At 49.3% G+C, this 19727-nt stretch overlaps 1 protein-coding gene across 1 annotated transcript; it reads left to right on the plus strand.

The window, feature by feature from the left end:
* Positions 1-6702: 6702 nt before the first annotated feature.
* Positions 6703-7674, plus strand: LOC138249404 (putative nuclease HARBI1). Its single transcript, XM_069203365.1, has one exon. It carries the CDS (start codon positions 6703-6705, stop codon positions 7672-7674), a length of 972 nt encoding a protein of 323 aa, XP_069059466.1.
* The last annotated feature ends 12053 nt before the right edge of the window (positions 7675-19727 follow it).

A 19727-nucleotide genomic window follows, 5' to 3' on the forward strand; every position in this document is an offset into this window, starting at 1 on the left:
CCTCTTCCCTTTGACTGCATTGAATTACCTTTGATGTCACATGTTTAGATGTTTTTGCATCAATAATCAAACCCCGACCCGACAGCTTCGCTCTGCTCACCTTGCCCTTGCCACTATCCCAAGCATCCGCAGAACAGCCACCGGTGGCAAATCATTCTCGCATCTTGCCTCCAAGACGTGGAACACTCTTCCCACCCACCTGGTCAGACCAAGGACCTTCTTACCTTCAGGACACTTCTCAAGACTTGGCTGTTCGAGTGGTAGCAGCCCCCCCCCTCAGCGCCATGACACCCTCACTGGTGAGTAGTGCGCTTTACAAATTCCCTGATTGATTGATTGAAAATTGGTATTTCCATTGACCTCTCCAGATGAGTTTCTTGTCAGATATTGTGCTTATGACAAATGTTCCCATCATCTTAATTACAGAGAAGGAAAAACTTCCTACACAATAGATTTGGGTGGGGACTTGGTGCCAGATTTACTAAGTTCTTGCTTTGCCCTTGTATCACACAAGGTGATGCAAGGCAACACAAGGCCTTGAGTGAGATTACCTAAGCCATCAAAACCACCTTGCATGGCTTTGCAGTGTTTAGTAAATCTAGATTAATGCAAGGTAGAGCAAATCGCTGCCTTGAGTTTCTCTACATTGGGACGGCATTCCATGATGCAAGAGCGTTCCCAAGCATCCACCCATTGATTCTGATGCAAACTTAGGCCCATATTTAAGAAAAAGTGGGGCACCAGCAATGATGCACCACTTTTCTTGCACCCCTCCTCTATTGGCACCTAACGACACCATGGTTACACCGTATTTAGATGTTATTTTGGTGCTTTGCTGCACTAGCGTTAAAAATGTTGATGCTGGTGCAGCAAAGTGCAAGGAGGCCCATTGGTTACTAAATGCGCCAAAAATGATTAATTGAAATCTTTTAAATGTCACTGTGTCATTTTTGATGGTCTCCTAGCTCTGGAACGCCCCCTTGATACATTATACCTGGTGCAGGCATATTGTGGCACAACGCATGCATTCTGCTACTTTGCAAATATGGCATGGCAGAAAATCCACTTTTGCGCCTCCTTAGCGTAAAAAAAAATGATGCTATGGCGCCACTAAGGTAGTAATAGGGCTCTTCAATATGCCCCTTTCTTTTATTAGGAGCAGTGAAGTTGGGATTGCCTCAAAATGGTATATCTTTCTAATGGAACTACAACAAGAAGAAATGTCTTTATTTCTCCTCGTTATTTCCTCTTTCTACGTGTGCTGCATTCTGCAATAGTGCAAGGGTGCCTGCACTGGTGCTAGTTTGTGCTCCAGCACAGAGAGAGAGTAGGAATGCGTCCTATCTAAGTAAGTATGGTGCATTTGTGCTCTCTGCCTGTCAGACAACGCAGCACAACAAGTTATTTGGACGGCTCACTTTTAGAAATTTTGCTCTGGTGTCTTCTTCTCTGATATTCTAAGAAGCTTGCTTTGAATTTGACCATTGCTGATCATAAGGCCTAGAAGCCAAAGATAATTGTGGAAAAAGTCTGCTTATTTCCAAAAATAGGAAAAGCAAACTATGGGGCAAATTTAAGAAAAGTGGCGCTGCACCTAGTGAAGCGCCACTTGCCTTGGCCCCTTAGCACCCTCTACCACCACCATGTCTGAGCTGTATTTAAAATACGGTGCACCATGGCTCAGGGTAGGGGGCAATAGCACAATTTATTTGACACTATAGATGTACTCTGCAGGAATAGCGCCAAAATATTGGCGCTACTCCTGCAGAGTACAAAGGGGCCCATTCTAAATAATGGAAGCCCCCTTTTAATGCCTGCTCCGAGCAGGCATTAAAAGTGGCGAAAATAATGGCACAAAGACATCTCTTTCTATATACTTGTGCCATTTTTACAGCCCCCCTTAACAGGGGAACAACCCTCTTGCATACATTATGCCTGGCACAGGCATAATGTAGCGCAAGGGTTTACAAAGTGGTGCAATGCATGCATTGTGTCACTTTGTAAATATGGCATGGGGAAAATGTTACTTTAGCACCGCCTTAGCATAAAAAAATGATGCTATGGCAGTGCTAAGGTGGCGCTAGGAGCTCTTACATCTGCCAACTGTGGATTCTCCTCCACGGTACCAAGGGGGTGCCTTGGTATTGGATGCCAGTACTGAAGTAGGCAGAACAGGTACAGTGCTCCCTAAAAAGCGTAAAATGTGGACATTTTGGAACCTGTAGGACAGTCCTTAGGTTTTGGATGCTCTTAGCAAAACCATGGCCTCAAACATTAAGGTGCTCATTACAAGTTTGCTGTTCAGTGTAGCGCTTCAGTGGAGTTGGCAGACACACCGCCGCAGCCCCTGTGGTGAACGCCGCCATATCACAAGTAAGAACACAGCCAAGTGACCGTTCGGCCCGCCACGGCAGAAGGGCTGGCGCGCCAGGCAGCAGCCATCTTCAGCATGGCGGTCAGGATGTATCCCACGACCATATTACGAGGTAGCACACCGCCCGGATTTCCGGGGCGGAACCACTGTCACCAAAAACCTGGCAGAAATGAACAATATAAAAGGGAACACCTACCTTCAGGAATACAGGCACGCCCGCAGGCTCCATAGCACAGGATTTGCAACTCCTCCCAGTCCTCTACCTGGCAATGCAACTCCCAGGCCAGCAACTGTGACCACCGTCCTAGCACACACTGGAGGGAACGACGTTAGAAAAAACACACACAACACACACATGACACAGGAAGCCATGCCGGCACACACCCACGCAAACAAACACCCATACCAACACACACACGCACATACACACATGCATACAGGCTAATACCCACAACCATCACACATACATGTTGTGTCACAGAAATATAATAACATTGTGATAACTGTGCATAAAACAATGAACATAGAGGCCCAAGGGCCAGTCCAATAGTCCACAGTGCCCCGAACATACTGGGCACAAGATTACACCCCAACTTGACTCCTGACTGCAAAGTGCAGGCCTCCACTGGGCAGGGGCATCAATAGGGAATGCAGGCACCTCAGGGGTGAGGAGGTGGGGGGCTTGGAGGGGGAGTCCTTCTGACTGGGCCTGGAGGGGGGTCCTTAGGGGTGGACTTGGATCGGGGGTCCTTGGGCTTGCCCTTGGAGTTGGGGGTTTTAGCCAGGAGGTGCTGGGCTTGGCCTTGGAAGTAAAGGGAGTGGGCTTGGCCTGGAAAGTGGAGGGAGTGGGCTTGGGTTTGGCAGCAGGAGCAGTGGACGTGACAGGGGTGGAAGTGGGAGGTGGTGGAGGAGCATGGGCAGGGGCAATGGCAGACTGGGAGGCAGAAGACAGGGGCATTGGTAGGGTAGCAGGGCACTAGGAGGAACAGGGAATGGGTCAGTGGTGGGGAACAGGGTAAACTCACATAGGAAATGTTTTTTGAGAACACGTGAAGGTCAAGGGTAAGATGATTTGGAATGGAGGGAGTGGGTATGGTTGTGAGGAGTGTACATGGAGGTTCCTTGGGTGCAGGTGTGTGGGTGTATGATATGTGTGTGCTGGGGGACTGTTGGGTGGGTGAGTGCTGGCATTTAGACGTACTGGGAGGAGGTGGGAGGAAATGCAGGGAGATGGCAGGGAGGTGTGTTAGTGAATGTTGGGGTGGTGTCTGTAGATAGGGTGGATGTGCTACATGTGGGTGTGTTGATAGTCATGGTGTCTGCACCAGTGGTGCATGGGGTGCATGAATAGGCAACACAAAAGGATGATGGACGGAGTGCTGAACAATGCAAACACTCACCTCCAGTCACAGATCTGGGTTTAATCCATCGTTCTTTTGCCCACCATGCCACCCCAGTTTGGACCCAGCCATATGCAAATAGGAGTCCAGCTTGAACTGCCAAGCCAAGCCAGGTCCTCACTGGACCGGAAACAACCATCCTGGGACCAGTTTCAGGGTTTCACCCTTCATCAGCCAGGCTAGCTTGAATCCAGTGGCACAGTGAGCAAGGGACCCACGTCTGGGCATACCCTTCCCACTTAGGGCAATTTTGGCAACACAAAAGGATGAAGGACAGAGTGCTGAACAATGCAAACACTCACCCCCCAGTCACAGATCTGGGTTTAATCCATCGCTCTTTTGCTCACCATGCCACCCCAGTTTGGACCCAGCCACATGCAAATCAGTCTTGACCCTGTTCCTCATAGGAACAGTCCAGCCCGAACTGCCAAGCCAGGTCCTCACTGGACCGGAAACAAGAATCCTGGGACCGGTTTCGGGGTTTCACCCTTCATCAGCCAGGCTAGCTTGAATCCAGTGGCACAGTGAGCAAGGGACCCACATCTGGGCATACCCTTCCCACTTAGGGCAACTTTTGGAAACACAAAAGGATGATGGACGGAGTGCTGAACAATGCAAACACTCACCCCCAGTCACAGATCTGGGTTTAATCCATTGTTCTTTTGTTCACCATGCCACCCCAGTTTGGACCCAGCCATATACAAATCAGTCTAGACCCTGTTCCTCATAGGAACAGTCCAGCCCGAACTGCCAAGCCAGGTCCTCACTGGACCAGAAACAAGCATCCTGGGACCAGTTTCAGGGTTTCACCCTTCATCAGCCAGGCTAGGTTGAATCCAGTGGCACGCATGAATGGAGGTCAGAGGATGTGGTGACAGTGGCAGTGAGGGCACATGTGGCAGGATCAGTGACTGATGTGATGCTGCTTGCTGGTGTGAGTAGTGTGTTGACTGTGAGGGGAGAGGTGGTGGGAGAATCGGTGCAGGTCATGTCTGCATGTGTCGGTTGAGTGTGTGCATGGCAGTGGTGGTGACAGTGGTGCTTATGTCTGTCCTTGAATACGGTGTCAGTTGATGTGGATGCATGTGGGTCAGTAGGTGTGCCTTGGATGGGTGAGGGGAGTGGGATGTGGGATTGGGAACAGGTAGCTGGAGGAAGGATGGAAGAAAAAAGGACACTGGCTGTCATCAAGGAGGAGGCCAAAGCCTGAAACAATCTCTGTAAGCCAGACCAGGCACCATGAATGCCTTCCAGATATGCATTGCACTGATGCATCTGGGATGCCAGTCCCTGGATGGCATTTACAATAGTTGTCTGCCCCACAGAGCTGGACCTCAGGGGGTCAAGAGCGTCCTCATTGAGGACAGCAGGGCTGATCAGGGCAGGGGCGGAGGTGCCTGCGGCGATGGAGCTGCCCACCCTCTTGGGTGAGTGGGCACGGGCAACTGGCTGGGGAGCTCCAGGGAGGGCAGTGCTGGTAAGGGTGTGGGGGACAAGGATGGTGCTGGGATGGTCCCATATAGGTCCGCCACCGCCAGGGATTATCCTTCGAAGGAGGAATCAGAAGATGTAGTGATCGATCCAGTCTCCCCGTGGTACTCCCTTGCCCTCTGTCCCACTGGTACCCATGGATCTGCTGGTATCAGCCACCTGGGCCCCATGGGCTACAGCTTCCCCACTCACCAGTGCCCCTTCTCCTTTGCCAGATGATGCTGATGGACAAAAATACAGAGGAGGACAGGGAGGGAGAGAGAGAGAGACAGTGCAATCGGGCAATGCCAGCACAACAATCACTCAAGGCAGAACATCAGCATTTGATGCCATGCCATCATACACTATGCTCACCTCTGAACATACTACTACTTGGGAACACCATGGGAGGAACCGCAACAATGCACATGTGAACCACTGATGGTCTGACTGATGCAAACGTACATAAGGAGTGTCATACCCGCACACCTATCCAGCACCTGCTTACTTACTTACCCCCATGTGGCTGCGCTGCTGCCCTCAAGTGCCCATCCACATCAGGGTAGCCCACCGCCACTATGTGGGCCATTAGGAGGGTCAGGGTCCAACGGGAACCCCTCCCTTGCTGGGAGGATGTCCCCAGCTGGGCTGCTGCGGTCTTCAGGGCCCAGCATCTCAGGTCCTCCCACCACTTTCTGCAGTGGGTGCTTCATGGGGCATGGAGCTAGGGGGCTGACCTGCATGGGTGACACAGACAGAAGGACACAGTTATGTAGAGTGGCATCCCTGGGGCAGTATTGGACAGCACACATCACACTTCCACACCCACAAGTCATCCCCCAACGTAGCCCTAGGCCCCTCACCCATGTCATTGCTCCATACACACTCAGATACAGGACAATGACATTGGCTCACCTGCTGCTCTGGTGCCCCATAGAACTGTCTATAAAGGGACAGGACCCTGTCCATGAGCCACTCCATCTCTTCCTGGGTGAAGGCTGGGGCCCTGTGTCCTGCAGGCATCTTGGATTCCAGAGTCAGAAAACAGCAGCACACGCAGTGGAGGTCTTCAGTGCATGAGGTTCAGGAGTCAAGTGAGCATGAGCACATGAAATGGCAGTCACGTTGCGGCGGACATCTCCGTCACCGCCGCCGGCGATCACCATTGGCCCCTGCCTCCCATTTGCAACAGTGTGAACCAATGGTGAGTTGCACAGAGGTCGTGAATGCCTCCTGCCATGACTTGTTACGCCGGCGGGATGATCTCACTTCCACCTGTCCCATGCATGCAGAAAGGCAGCTACCATTTTACACTTCCAATGTGTAATGTCTGTGAAAGTTAGTGCTTCATGGGTGATATGTGCTGGTCTGCGGCCACATCAGCACCCTCGGCACAGTCTATGGTGCAGGACATTGAACCAACTCTCTCCTTTTCCCAGGTATGATGGACGGTTAAGGATGAGGAATGCACTTCTGTATAGGCCCCTAGTCGACCTTGCCACCCTGGAGGAGCAGCACATCTTCCAGACCTATCACCTGAACTGTGTGACCATAATGGAACTGGTGGCCCAGTTGGAGCCGGATCTGTTGCCTGCCATTAACCTTCCAAATGCCATCCCTCCCACAGTGCAGGTATTGTCAGTCCTCTACTACCTTGCCTCAGGCCCCTACCAGGTCACAGTGGACCTCGCAGCAGGGATGTTGCAGCCCATGTTCAGCAACGTCCTGAGGGATGTACAGTGTGCCCTGATAAAATATATGTGCAGCTACATCCTGTTCCCCCGACATGCAGAATTGCCCACTGTCAAGGCTGCATTCTACCATGTAGCACACGTCCCACATGTGATTGCGGCGGTTGATGGCACCCACATTGCGCTGGTGCCACCCAGGAGGAATGAACAGCTGCACAGAAACCGTAAAAACTTTAATTCGGTCAAAGTGCACACAGTGTGTCTCGCGGACCAATACATCTCCCATGTGACGGCCAGATACCCAGGCTCTGTGCATGATTCCTACATCCTGCGGAACAGCAGCATCCCATACATGATGGCACCACTGCAGAGGGACCGGTCTGGCTTATCTGTATGTACCCCTGCATATGTGTGCCCCTCAGCTCTCTGCACCCTTGTGTCCCTGCCCTATTGCCTTCCCGCTCTTGACATGCCTCTTCCCTCTATGCACACAGGTGACTCTGGCTATCCCAACCTGTCCTGGCTCATGACACCTGTGAGGCATCCTACCTCAGCAGCAGAGGACTGTTACAATGAGGCCCATGGTCATACCAGACGGGCCACTGAGATCATTGTGGCCTGCTGCATGCTGCACAATCTGGCTCTGAGGCATCACTTCCCATTGCTGGATGCAGAGGATGGGGAAGCTCTGCCAGTGCCTCCATTGACACACTCTCTCCAGCCACTGCCTGCTACATGATTGACCTCCCAGCATTTTGCTCCCCTGTCTGTCCCCCTCCCATGAATGTGCTGGGCGATGGGTTGCCAGTTGTAAACGTATTGCCAGTTCCATGCGTACTCATGATAAATTAATACGTAGACATGAACTGTGCTCAATTATTGTTTATTTGGGATGGACAAGTGTAAGGGGTGATGAGTGGGGTGACAGCGGCAGAGATCATCAGAGTGGTGAGGCCAGCTGTAGGTAGTCCAGGTCCAGTCTGGAGGCTATGGGTAGACGGAGATATGGGAGTGGACAGTCGACAGGGTGTCACAGTCACACACAAGGGAGAATGTTCAGAAGAGAGTCACTTTCTGGCGGTGGTCATGGTCTGCCCATCATGTCTGGCTGGATGTCTACTTAGACATCCTTGCTTGCATGGGGTTACCTTAGCTACAGGGTTCGGGTGCTGGGGTCCTGTCAGTCCTGTGGCAGGGCCTCCATGGCACTGGGTGCCACTGACATGAAGGGTTCTGATGGGATGTGGCCAGTGATAGGGGCCTGCTGGTGGGCGGAGGACTCACGCATGACAGTGGTCAGGTCCTTGACCACCCCTACAATGGAGGCCATGGTGGTATTGTGGGCCTGGCACTGTTGCATGGCCTCCCCTGCAGCCGCTGGGTCTTTTTCACAGTAGCGAGGATCTGAGCCACTATGTCCTGGGTGTGCTGGTATACACCCAGGACTTGGTTGAGGCCTTGCTGGGCAGTCAGTTGGTGTGGCTGTCCCGAGCCTTGGCCCACGGTTCCCCTCCCACTACCTTTGGCCCCCTGTTCCTGTGCCCCTGGCACAGTGTGCCCACTTCCAGTAGCAGCAGGGCCTTCATTTTCTGTGGTGTGTGCCCGTGACTCTGGCCCCTGTACTATGGGGCACACCTCTGATTGATGGGTCCCTTGGGCACTGGTTTGGGTTTCAGGGTCTGGCTGTGGTGTTGGTGCCACATGGGTAGGGGTGTCCGGTGTGTCGAGGGTAGGTGTGCCGTTGGTGGACTGTCCAGTGGTCCAAGATGGCCCAGGCAACTCGTCCTCATCCAGAGATCCAGTGGGGCCTTCATCCTGGGGTTGGCTGTCTGGGCCTGGCATGCTCTGCAGGGTGTCAGTGGCAGGGGTACCTGTGGATGGATACAGTAGATGTTAGATGTGTGACTGTAGTTGTTATGTCCCTGTTGTGTTGCATGCATTGGCTCAACTTGCTTCCCAATGATGGCAATGACAGCTCCTCACTGCAGACATTCATTTGGATTGGATTGTGGGAGCTGTGGTTCTTCACATTGTGGTTGACATCCGTGCATTAGGAATGTGTGAGTACGGATGGTGGGAGTGGAGTGGGGTGACATGCAGAGGAGGGGAGTGGGGTGTTTGGGACGGGGCAGTGGGGTGGCTTGAAGTGGGTTGGAGAGTGGTGGGGAGGCATGCTGGGGGTGGGTTGTTGGTGCTTGGGGGGTATTGCTGACTTACCAGAGTCGAGCCCTCAGCTGATGCCAATCAGGCCCTCGGGATGAAACAAGTCCAGGACCTTCTCCTCCCTGGATGTCAACTGAAGGGGAGGATGTGTTGTTACTGGCTATCCTCTGCCTGGACCCCATGGAGCGGACCTTCCCCCTGAGGTCGTTCCACCTCTTTCTGATGTCCTCCATTGTGCGTGGGTATGTGACAACTGTGTTGAACCTGTTGACGATAATCTGCCATAAATCCATATTTTTGGCTATGGATGTTTGCTATACCTGGTCTCCATCGAGCTGTGGCTCTACTCTGATAATCACATCCACCATGACCTGCAACTCCTTGTTGGTGAACCGTGGGTGCTTCAGGCATGACATGCTGTGGGTGGGTATGTGTTTTGCATGTCGGGTGCAGTGCGGTGTGTGTGGTGATGTGGGGTGTTTGGCTGTGTGTGCTAGTGAGCAGTGGCGTTGATTTGTGCAATGTGTGCTGTGAGATATTTGTTTACTGTGTTTGACATTTGCTTCGTCTCATGTGTGGCTGTGGCTGCTCGCATTTGGCGCAAGGGATTGTTGGTGGGAGTTGTTATGTGGTGGGGTGGTCAGGTGTACGTGTTGTGTGTATGGTTGTTAGGTGTGGAACATTTGAACTAGCTAATGTGGTGTTGGCTGCTTTCTGCTGTGCCTTTTTGTTCCGCCACGTTGCGAACCGCCAACGGTTTCTGGCGTGCATATTCCGCTGTGCTGGATGTTACCTCATAATCAGATTGTTGCAATGGTGTCGGCGTGACAGGGCAGATGGTTAATCAATCACTCTTTCGCCGTGGGTTTGCCTTGCGGCCTGGCGGTGTTAGTTTTATGTCTGTATTTTGGTGGTTTGTGTTTTGTGACTCGTAATCTGGTGGTCGATATGCCGCCACCACTGCCCGTATGGTGGCACCATTTTGCATGGAGGTCTTGCCCAAAAACCGCCAAACTCGTAATGAGGGCCTAAAATATGTTATTTTTCTTATCAAAATCTTCTGTGTAAATAATTTCATGGTGCACAATGATTTTGGAGTCACGGATCCCAAAGACCAAGCCCTCAACTTGTACTATTGCGAGACTACAAGAACACTTATTATTGTTCTCAGGAAAGCTGTGGAGAAAACATGGATCCAAAAAGAACCACAAAAATGTTTAGATGGGCTTTCTGACTGGCTAAACAATGCGTCTTTGAAAAATATGCAGCAACACTTTTCTTGCACCCCTTAGCGCCCCCCTAACACCACCATGTGTGTGCCATATTTAACATACGGCCTACCATGGCAGTAGTTAGGGAACTAGCTTCACAATTTTTGACACTAGTTTGGCGCTTTGCAGGATTAGCGCAAACATTTTGACGCTAATCCTGCAAAGCACAGGGAGGCCCATTTTAACCAATGGGAATCCTCCTTTTAACACCTGCTCAGAGCAGTCGATAAAATTGCTGAAAAAAATGGTGCAAAGAAATCTCTTCGATTTCTTTGCGCCATTTTTTCGGCCCCACCTAAAGCGGGAACGCGTCCTTTGCATACATTACGCCTGGCTCAGGGTTACAAACTGGTGCAATGCATGCATTGTGCTACTTTGTAAATATGGTGCAGCGTTTTTGGCCATCTAATGCCACATTAGCATAAAAAAAATAATGCTAATGTGCCGTTAGAATGGTGCTAGGCCCCCTTAAATCTGGGCCTGAATGTTAAAAAGTTATCAAAATAAAGGTATAAAAAAATCTTTACAAAGAGTTTAAAAGAGTTTACCAAAGTAAAACACATCAAAAAGTTAAAGACCTAAAAAAAGTTTTAAAATAACGTTTCCAAAAGCAACAAATATAAAAACTTATGAAAATGCAAAAAATAAAAAATAAAAAACAACTCCTTCTACTGGGTAATATGCAGGACCTAGTTGCAGGATGACCTCAATATTCAACTCCACCTTGCAAAACCAAAGGTTGTTTGCAGTGGTGGGTTACCCACCTATGTGGGTTGTGTTCCAGAGCCTGAAAGAGTCCTTGCACTATAGTCACCTCCAGCTGTGTATGGCTAAATTCTATGCATGGCAAAGGCTGGATGCATTTGGAAGTTGGCCCTCGAAGCATGGCCAGTGGCTAGAGGCCAATTCTTATGGTCCACAGTCGCTGTGTCTGGTCAAAAGCAATGCACATCACTGGCCCAATGCCCACAAAGCATATGGTGAATGGCCTGCATGACACCCCCGTAGTGCATAACCAAAGGCTGTGTGCAGCAGGGGTCAGACACCCAGAGAGGGTGGGGCACATAATTCTCCTTTAGGCAAGGCCCTGCTAACCATCTATTCTGCACATGGTTGAAGTCAATGTGTGGAGTGTGGCTGTCAGCAGTGCTTAGGAACAGTGTGTGCCTATCTAATCCCTGGTAAATGCAGGGAACAGGGTCGTATCAGAGGTCATGATCTGTGCTAACTGGTGCTTCACCTTGCTAAAATTATTGTGCTGCTGGGCTAAACTTCCTACAAAAAGGTGTGTACAGACCCTGCAGCCATTATCTACTACATACAAAGTCTGAGTACAGTGAATGTTAGTTGTAAATGGGGGGAGGTGTACAAAATAGTTCTACTGGGAGAAAATAAAAAAAATGAAATTCACTGAAATAAAGTTTATGGTTAGGTTTGATCATAACATCTGAATGTAAATTCACCCAAAAATATCACAAAATAAATCCCAAATACCACTGAAATTTGCCAGCTGTGGCTCAATAAACTAACACAACTTGTGCCCTTGTCATGCACTTGTTAAGGCCTCACATAGTAGTTTGTTCATGACTTGTAAAATTACATCATTGGTGTCATCAATGGATTCTTAGAGATTTATTCAATTGCTTCTGTTGCTCTCCATTTGATAGGCTGCCAAACTAAATCAAAGATTTAGGGCCTGATTTAGATGTTGACGGTATTTGTCCCACTGTCGATTTTCCAACTGAAAATCTTCCCGCCGCCATGCCTTTCTGCCCACTGTATTTAGATGTTGGGAGGTCCGATAATCTTTAACCCATCAAGTCCTGCCAACTTCACAAAGGAATCCCATCTTCTGCCACAGCACCATAGGAAAGAGTGGCTGACAGCGGGACTTCAGCCATACTTACCATCAAGCAGATTTGGATGTGCCATACCGCCAACCAAAAAGAGTCAGACCCAACTCCACTTCTGACTTGGTAGATTGAGGGTTTAAGGGGATGGAAACACACCTTTTCTCTCAGATCTACTTCCATTTTTCAACTAGACACAACTGGACAGGACCCTCCTTTGCTGCTGCCACAGGGCCCTGGAGACAACACTAGCCCCCAGTCACTGGACACGAAGGTAGGCATCCCGTATTGACTGTGTATGTAGGTAGGGGTCACTGCACTTGGGCACAGGATCACTGCAGACATATACATGTGACAGTAATTTGTTTTAATTACTGTGACATGCATGGTAGCAAGGCAGTCCACATGAGTCCTTTGGGCAGCCAGGTAGCTCCTCTGACAGACTTCAGGTGTAGGTACTGAATTGTCTGAGATGGTGGGGTCAGGGACCCAGTTTATATACACAAAATGCCTTTGAAGTGGGGAATACTTCAAAGAGTGTTTTGAAGTGTACAAGTTCCCCTTTCAGCCCAGTCCTGCCTGCCAGGGTCCATGTGGGGGGTTATAAGTCCTTTGTGTGAGCCCCCAGTTGCTGGACATGAAGGTAGGCAACCCGTATTGCCTGTGTATGTGGGTAGGGTGTCACTGCACTTGGGCATGGGACCACTGCAGAGATATACGTTACAGTATTTTTTTTTTATTACAGTGACATGCATGTGTGGGTGTTAGAAATGGAGTCTCTAGTTGGCAGAGGTATACACCCTTGTCCAAGTAGGAACCACAATCCTAGACAGGGTAAGTCACAACACAGTCCAAATTATCCTGTGCCCACCCTCTGGTAGCTTGGCACTGAGCAGTGAGGCTTAACGTAGAAGGCAATGTGTAAATAATTGGTGCAATAAATATGCAGTAACACAGTGAAAACACCACAAAAATACAACGCAGAGGTTTAGAAAAACAACAAAGAAGGAACAAGCACAAGTTGAAATATCACTTTTAAAAGGTTTAAAAGTGTCCCAATCCTTAGAAATAAACAGTTGTTTCTTTGTTACACACAGTACCTGGGATGCATAAAAAATAACAACGTATTTTGCAGAGGAGGAGATGTGTGGAAAAATAAGGTCTTGCGTTGGATTTTCCGGCATGGCACAGACGTTGCATCCTTTCTTTCCACGCTGCAAGGGTTTGCTTAATTTTTCAGCATGAAGTCTTGATGCGCTGGATGACAGAGCAGGCGCTGAGTCGATCCGGTAGGGGATGCGTCAAATTTTACATTGCAAGGCGAGCACTGCATTTAATTTCCAATCAGGAAGTCGTGCTTTGTCGCTCCGGTTGGCTGTGCGATGATTTGTTAGCCATCATGCAGGAGTTTCGTCGTTTTCTGAAGGTGTTGCATCAATTTTTGATGCACATGGAGTTTCTTGGAGAGGTGAAGTCTTTGTTGGCCCTGAGACTTCAGAAACAGGAGGCACGCTCAATCCAAGCCCTTAGTGAGCACTTCAGGGAAAGGCACAGTCCTTCCGACAAAGTCAGAGGCCAGCAGGGCAGTAGGGCAACAGCAGGGCAGCAGTCCTTCTCAGCAAGGCAGTCCAGATGAGTCCTTCGGGCAGCCAGGCAGCTCCTCTGACCGAATTCAGGTGTAGGTCCAGAAGTGTCTGAGTTGGTGGGGTCAGAGACCCAGTTTATATACCCAATATGCCTTTGAAGTGGGGGAGACTTCAATGAGTGGTTTTGAAGTGCACAGTTTCCCCTTTCAGCCCAGTCCTGTCTGCCAGGGTCCATGTGGGGTGTTATTAGTCCTTTGTGTGAGAGCAGGATGCTGCCCTTTGAAATGTAAGTGCCAGGCCCTCCACCCTTCCAGCCCAGGAAGACCCATTCAGTATGTAGATGAATGCGGATGTGACTGAGTGTCCTGTGGTTGTGGTTGTCTTGGTGAAATGCACAAGGGACCTGTCAACCAGCACAGACCAGACATTGATTGGAGACAGGCTGTAAGGTACATTCCGGCCATACTAAATATGACCTGGTTACTCCTTCTAGATCAGAATCTACCACTCAAAAGTATATGAGGTCAGTCCCAATGCTAGCCTATGAAAGAAGCAGGCCTCACAGTAGTGGGAAAAGAATGTGTCATTTGTTCACTACCAGGACATATAAAACACATAAATACATGTCCTGCCTTTTAACTACATCACACCATGCCCTGTTGGTTACCTGGGGCCTACCTTAGATCGTGACTTATGTGTAGCAAAAGGGGAGTTTAAGGCTTGGCAAGCAATTTTAAATGCCAAGTCGAAGTGGCCACTTATGTGGGTGGTCATTCAGTGCTGCAGGCCCACTAGTAGCATTTAATTTACAGGCCCTGAGCACATGTAGTGCACATTACAAGCAAATTAAATATGCCTATGAGCCAATGCTGCCATGTTTTTAGGGAGATAGCAAATTCACTTTAGCACTGGTTAGCAGTGGTAAAGTGTCCAGAGCCCTAAGGCCAGCAACCATTAGGTCAGAAAAAGAAGTGGAGGACGGCAAAAAGTTTGGGGTGACCCTTCAGAGAGACCCTTTTCCAACATTGGGGAGTCTGGTGGGCCAGACACGGATGCGGACACACTAGTACACAACACATATCAAACACATAAACAACTTTCATTATGGAATTAGTATTCATTGCTAAAGAAATGCTGGCACCAGAATGAAGGTACATTCACACTTGTCCACTGGATTGCTATGTGCACATTGTAAGGGGACATGTACCTGTCATGTTGTGCTTGAGTTGTGTGTGAGTCCGAACGTGTATATGTGTGTGTGATTCGATTGGCTGGGTGAGGTGGAGGGAGGTGTAATGGGTGATGTGGTTGTGTCAGTATGTGTGCCACTTGCATATGCCATGGATGTGCTTGTGTGTGCTTGTATTTGGATTGATGAGTGTGTTGGTTGTTGTGGTTGTGTAATGTATGGGTGCAGTTTCATTAGTGTGTGTATGTTTTGTGATGGATGTACATGTATGTGTGTTTGCAGCATGTAGGTAAAGCATTGTAATTTAATGGCAATGGATAATGGTATGTATGTGGTGTGTTGTGTTGTGTTGTGTGATGCAGGGGGACACATATGTGAAGGGTAGAGTCTGTGACTTAACTATTTTCCACGGCCACTGGAATTGTCCAACGTCAATTGGGTTCAGCGATGTCCTCCCTCCATCAGCAAACCGCAGCCAGTACACTGCCTGTCCAACTGTGACATCTAAATATAGCTGGCGGTAACCCTCCTGCTTGATAGTTAGGAGGAGCACTATATCATGGCGCTCTTTGGCTGAGCCGCAATACATTAAATACAGTAGGCGGAAGACCGTCGACTTGGCAGTCTTCTTCATTCCGCTGATGACGCAGCTTGGCTGTGTGACCACCAAGATCTAAATCAGGCCCTTACTCTGATGTGAGACTTTGTTGCACAACCTTGCAATACACCTGTGCATAGAGCTGTGCTATGCGAAATTCATTCTGTGCTTTATGCTCTGTATTATTATACCCTACTGCATTGGAATCTGTATGGAATACCTTGGCCAGGGTATGACAGTGGTAAATAAGGGTCTTGTGCTTTCTTTTGAAAGTAAAGGCCGGATTTACTAAGGATTTGAGGTGTCCTTGCATGACGCAAGTCATCACAAGGGAAAGCAAGAACTTAAATTGGATTTACAAAGCCATTAGTCAAAATTGCTCTAAACAAGCAGAATGCTTAGTAGTGCAGAGTAGTGTTAAGGCTGTATGAAAGGGAAGTGGGAGAGATTTCACAGAAATTAAGATCTTGGTATTGGGTAGCAATCACTCTGGAATTGATGTGGGATCCCGGGGTCAATGTTTCTGACAGACGATGCTGGACTGAATTTTTCTGGGGTCAAAAACAACAACGAAATTACAGATATGACAGGTTGGATTTAGAAGGGGAGTAAATAATAATTTATTTTTTGGATGAGTTCAGCATAAAGCGTAGGAAATGGCAGTGAGGTTGTAGGAAAGTAGCCTCTTTCTAGCATGGTTACCCCCACTTTTGGCCTTTTGGCCTGAGTGTTTGTCAGTGTGTTTTTACTGTATCACTGGGATCCTGATAGCCAGGACCCCAGTGCTCATAGATAAAAACCTGTATGTCAGTGTGTTTTGCCTGTCTCACTGGGATCCTGCTAGCCAGGACCCCAGTGCTCATAGGTTGTGGCCTAATGTGTATGCCTGTGTAGTGCCTAACTGTGTCACTGAGGCTCTGCTAATCAGAACCTCAGTGCTTATGCTTTTTCTGCTTTTAAATTTGTCACTGTAGGCCAGTGACTACATTTACCAATTTCAATTGGCATGCTGGACCCCCCCTTAGAAGTCCCTAGTATATGGTACCTAGGTACCAAGGGCATTGGAGTTCCAGGAGATCCATATGGGCTGCAGCATTTCTTTTGCCACCCATAGGGAGCTCAGACAAACCCTTACACAGGACTGCCATTGCAGCCTGCATGAAATAATGCACATGCTATTTCACAGCCATTTTCACTCCACTTAAGTAACTTATAAGTCACCTATATGTCTAACCTTCACATGCTGAAGGTTAGGTGCAACGTTCCTAAGTGTGAGGACACCTTTGCACTAGTAAAGGTGCCCCCATATAGTTCAGGGCAATTTCCCCGGACTTTGTGAGTGTGGGGACACCATTACTCGTGTGCACTACATATAGGCCAATACCTATATGTAGCTTCACAATGGAAACTCCGAATATGGCCATGTAACATGTCTAAGATCATGGAATTGCCCCCCATTCCAAATCTGGTATAGGGGAGCCAATTCCATGCATCCTGGGGGCTCCACCATGGACCCCCAGTACTGCCAAACCAGCTCTCTGAGGCTTGCACTGCAGCTACAGCTGCTGCCACCTCACAGACAGGGTTCTGCCCTCCTGGGGTCTGGGCGGCCCAGAAAGCATTTCCTCTGAGAGCAGGGTGTTACACCATCTCCCTTTGGAAATAGGTGGTACAGGCTGGGGAGGGGTAGCCTCCCCAGCCTCTGGAAACGCTCTAAAGGGCACAGGTGGTGCCCTCCTTTCATAAACCACTCTACACCGGTTCAGGGACCCCTTCTCCCCTGCTCTGACGGGAAACTGGACAAAGGAAAGGGGAGTGACCACTCCCCTGCCCATCACCACCCCAGGGGTGGTGCTCAGAGCTCCCCCAGTGTGTCCCAGACTTCAGCCATCTTGCTTTGCAAGGTGTGGGGGCACTCTGGAGGGCTCTGAGTAGCCAGTGCCAGCAGGTGACGTCAGAGACACCTCCTGATAGGTCTATACCTGATAAGGTAGCCAATCCCCCCTCTCAGGGCTATTTAGCATCTCTCCTGTGGGTTCTCTTCAGATTCTGCTTGCAAGTTTCCTTCAGGAATCCTCTGCAACAACTTCAGACTCTTCTGACCTCTGATCAACTGCAGCCTGCTCCAAGAAACGCTGTAACTGCAACAAAGTGTCTACAAGAGACACTTTTTTTCAGCAACCTCAGCAGCAACTGCAACAGTTTCCATGGTGTGCACACTCTGGGACTCCCAGTCTTCATCCTGCACCAGAAGAACAGAAGAAATCTCCTGTGGGGTGATGGAGTCACTCCCCTGCTCAAGCAGGCACCTTCAAAGACGACGACCAGTACATTTGGACTCCTGTCACAGCTCCTAAGGACACAGAGGTTGGACCCCATTGACATAGACTGTACTGAGGTCCTGATCTTTACTGGAGCAGCTAAAGTAGTAACAGGCTCGCTTCTCTCCCTCAACCCCATTTTATACTTTTTCTAACTCAGTTTTGCGTGAAAAAGTATACAACTGGCTAGCACCATTCCAAGATGCCGACCAGGCATCATATACATGGAATGATGGTAGCCAGCGGTAAGGCCGGCTAGCATCATAAAAAAGGATGCTAGCCTGGTTGGGGAGGTGAAGGAGGAGCAGGAGGTTGTTTGTCAAAGGATGAAAAATGCTGCTAACCAGACTAGAGTCATCCTTTGACGCACAACCCCCATGGACATGACTCCTGCCTTAGTAAAGACAGGAGTCATGCCCACCACCACAATGGTCATGCCCAGGGGACATATGTCTCCTGGGCATGGCCATTGGGCCCAGTGCCCAGTAGGGGGTCCCAAATTAGCCCCCCCCATGGCACTTTAACAAAAATGTAATATACTCACCTGTACTTACCTGACTTACCTGGGATGGGGTCCCTCATCCTCTGGCATCCCTCTGGTTTGGGTGGGGGTGTCCCTGGGGCTAGGGAAGGGCCCCTGTGGGCACATTCTATGGTCTCCAACCATGGAAATAGGCTTACAGGTCCCCTAACACCTTCCCTGACCCAGGTGTTAAATAAGCAAGCTTAGCACCATTATTTAAGGCCCCCTACTCCCGTGCTTGATTATAGCACGGGAGAAAAATATGGCGCTAAGGCCATACCATCATTTTTTGCCCGGGAAAGCCTACCTTGCATCTCATTGATGCAAGGTAGTTTCCCGCTAGCACAAAATGACTTGAACCCCAAAACTTTGGTGCTAGACGGGTCTAGCACCAAAGTATAAATTTGGAGTTGGGTTTGCACCAAATTTGCATCCAAAAATGATGCAAATTTGGTGCAAAGCAAGTATGAATATGGGGTATGTCGGCCATCCTTGGCCTCATGTCCGGATCATCTTCAGACCCATTTCCCCCCAACCTTTCAGCCCTAGCAGCTGAAGAGATCAACCCTATAGTTAACAAACTGCTGAATGACTCTTTTTCCACTGCGGTTGCTCCATCAGCCTGGAAGCAGGCAAAACTCCTCCGTTAATTAAAAATGATGCTGGCAGATACCAACTCACTGGCTAATTATAGGCCAACCTCTCTGATGCCTATGCTAAGCTCCTAAAAAGAATATGTCAACCTGCAACTTTCATGCTATTTAGATATTAACAAATTCTTACATCCCAGCCAGATGGGCTTCAGGCCCAGTGTTAGCACTGAGACTGCTTTGCTTGAAGTTACAGAGTCTATTAGAGAGATTTGAGGTGCAGGGGGTAAGGCTGCATGGCTTTTCTGTGCTGATATTATTAGACCTATCACCACAATGGTCATGCCCAGGGGACATATGTCTCCTGGGCATGGCCATTGGGCCCAGTGCCCAGTAGGGGGTCCCAAATTAGCCCCCCCCATGGCACTTTAACAAAAATTTAATATACTCACCTGTACTTACCTGACTTACCTGGGATGGGGTCCCTCATCCTCTGGCATCCCTCTGGTTTGGGTGGGGGTGTCCCTGGGGCTAGGGAAGGGCCCCTGTGGGCACATTCTATGTTCTCCAACCATGGAAATAGGCTTACAGGTCCCCTAACACCTTCCCTGACCCAGGTGTTAAATAAGCAAGCTTAGCACCATTATTTAAGGCCCCCTTCTCCCGTGCTTGATTATAGCACGGGAGAAAAATATGGCGCT

Source organism: Pleurodeles waltl, chromosome 8 (assembly GCF_031143425.1).
Source record: "Pleurodeles waltl isolate 20211129_DDA chromosome 8, aPleWal1.hap1.20221129, whole genome shotgun sequence".
Lineage (NCBI taxonomy): Eukaryota > Metazoa > Chordata > Amphibia > Caudata > Salamandridae > Pleurodeles > Pleurodeles waltl.

Coding starts and splice junctions, on each gene's coding strand:
- LOC138249404 (XM_069203365.1), top strand. CDS start 6,703: ATGAGGAATGCACTTCTGTATAGGCCCCTAGTCGACCTTGCCACCCTG.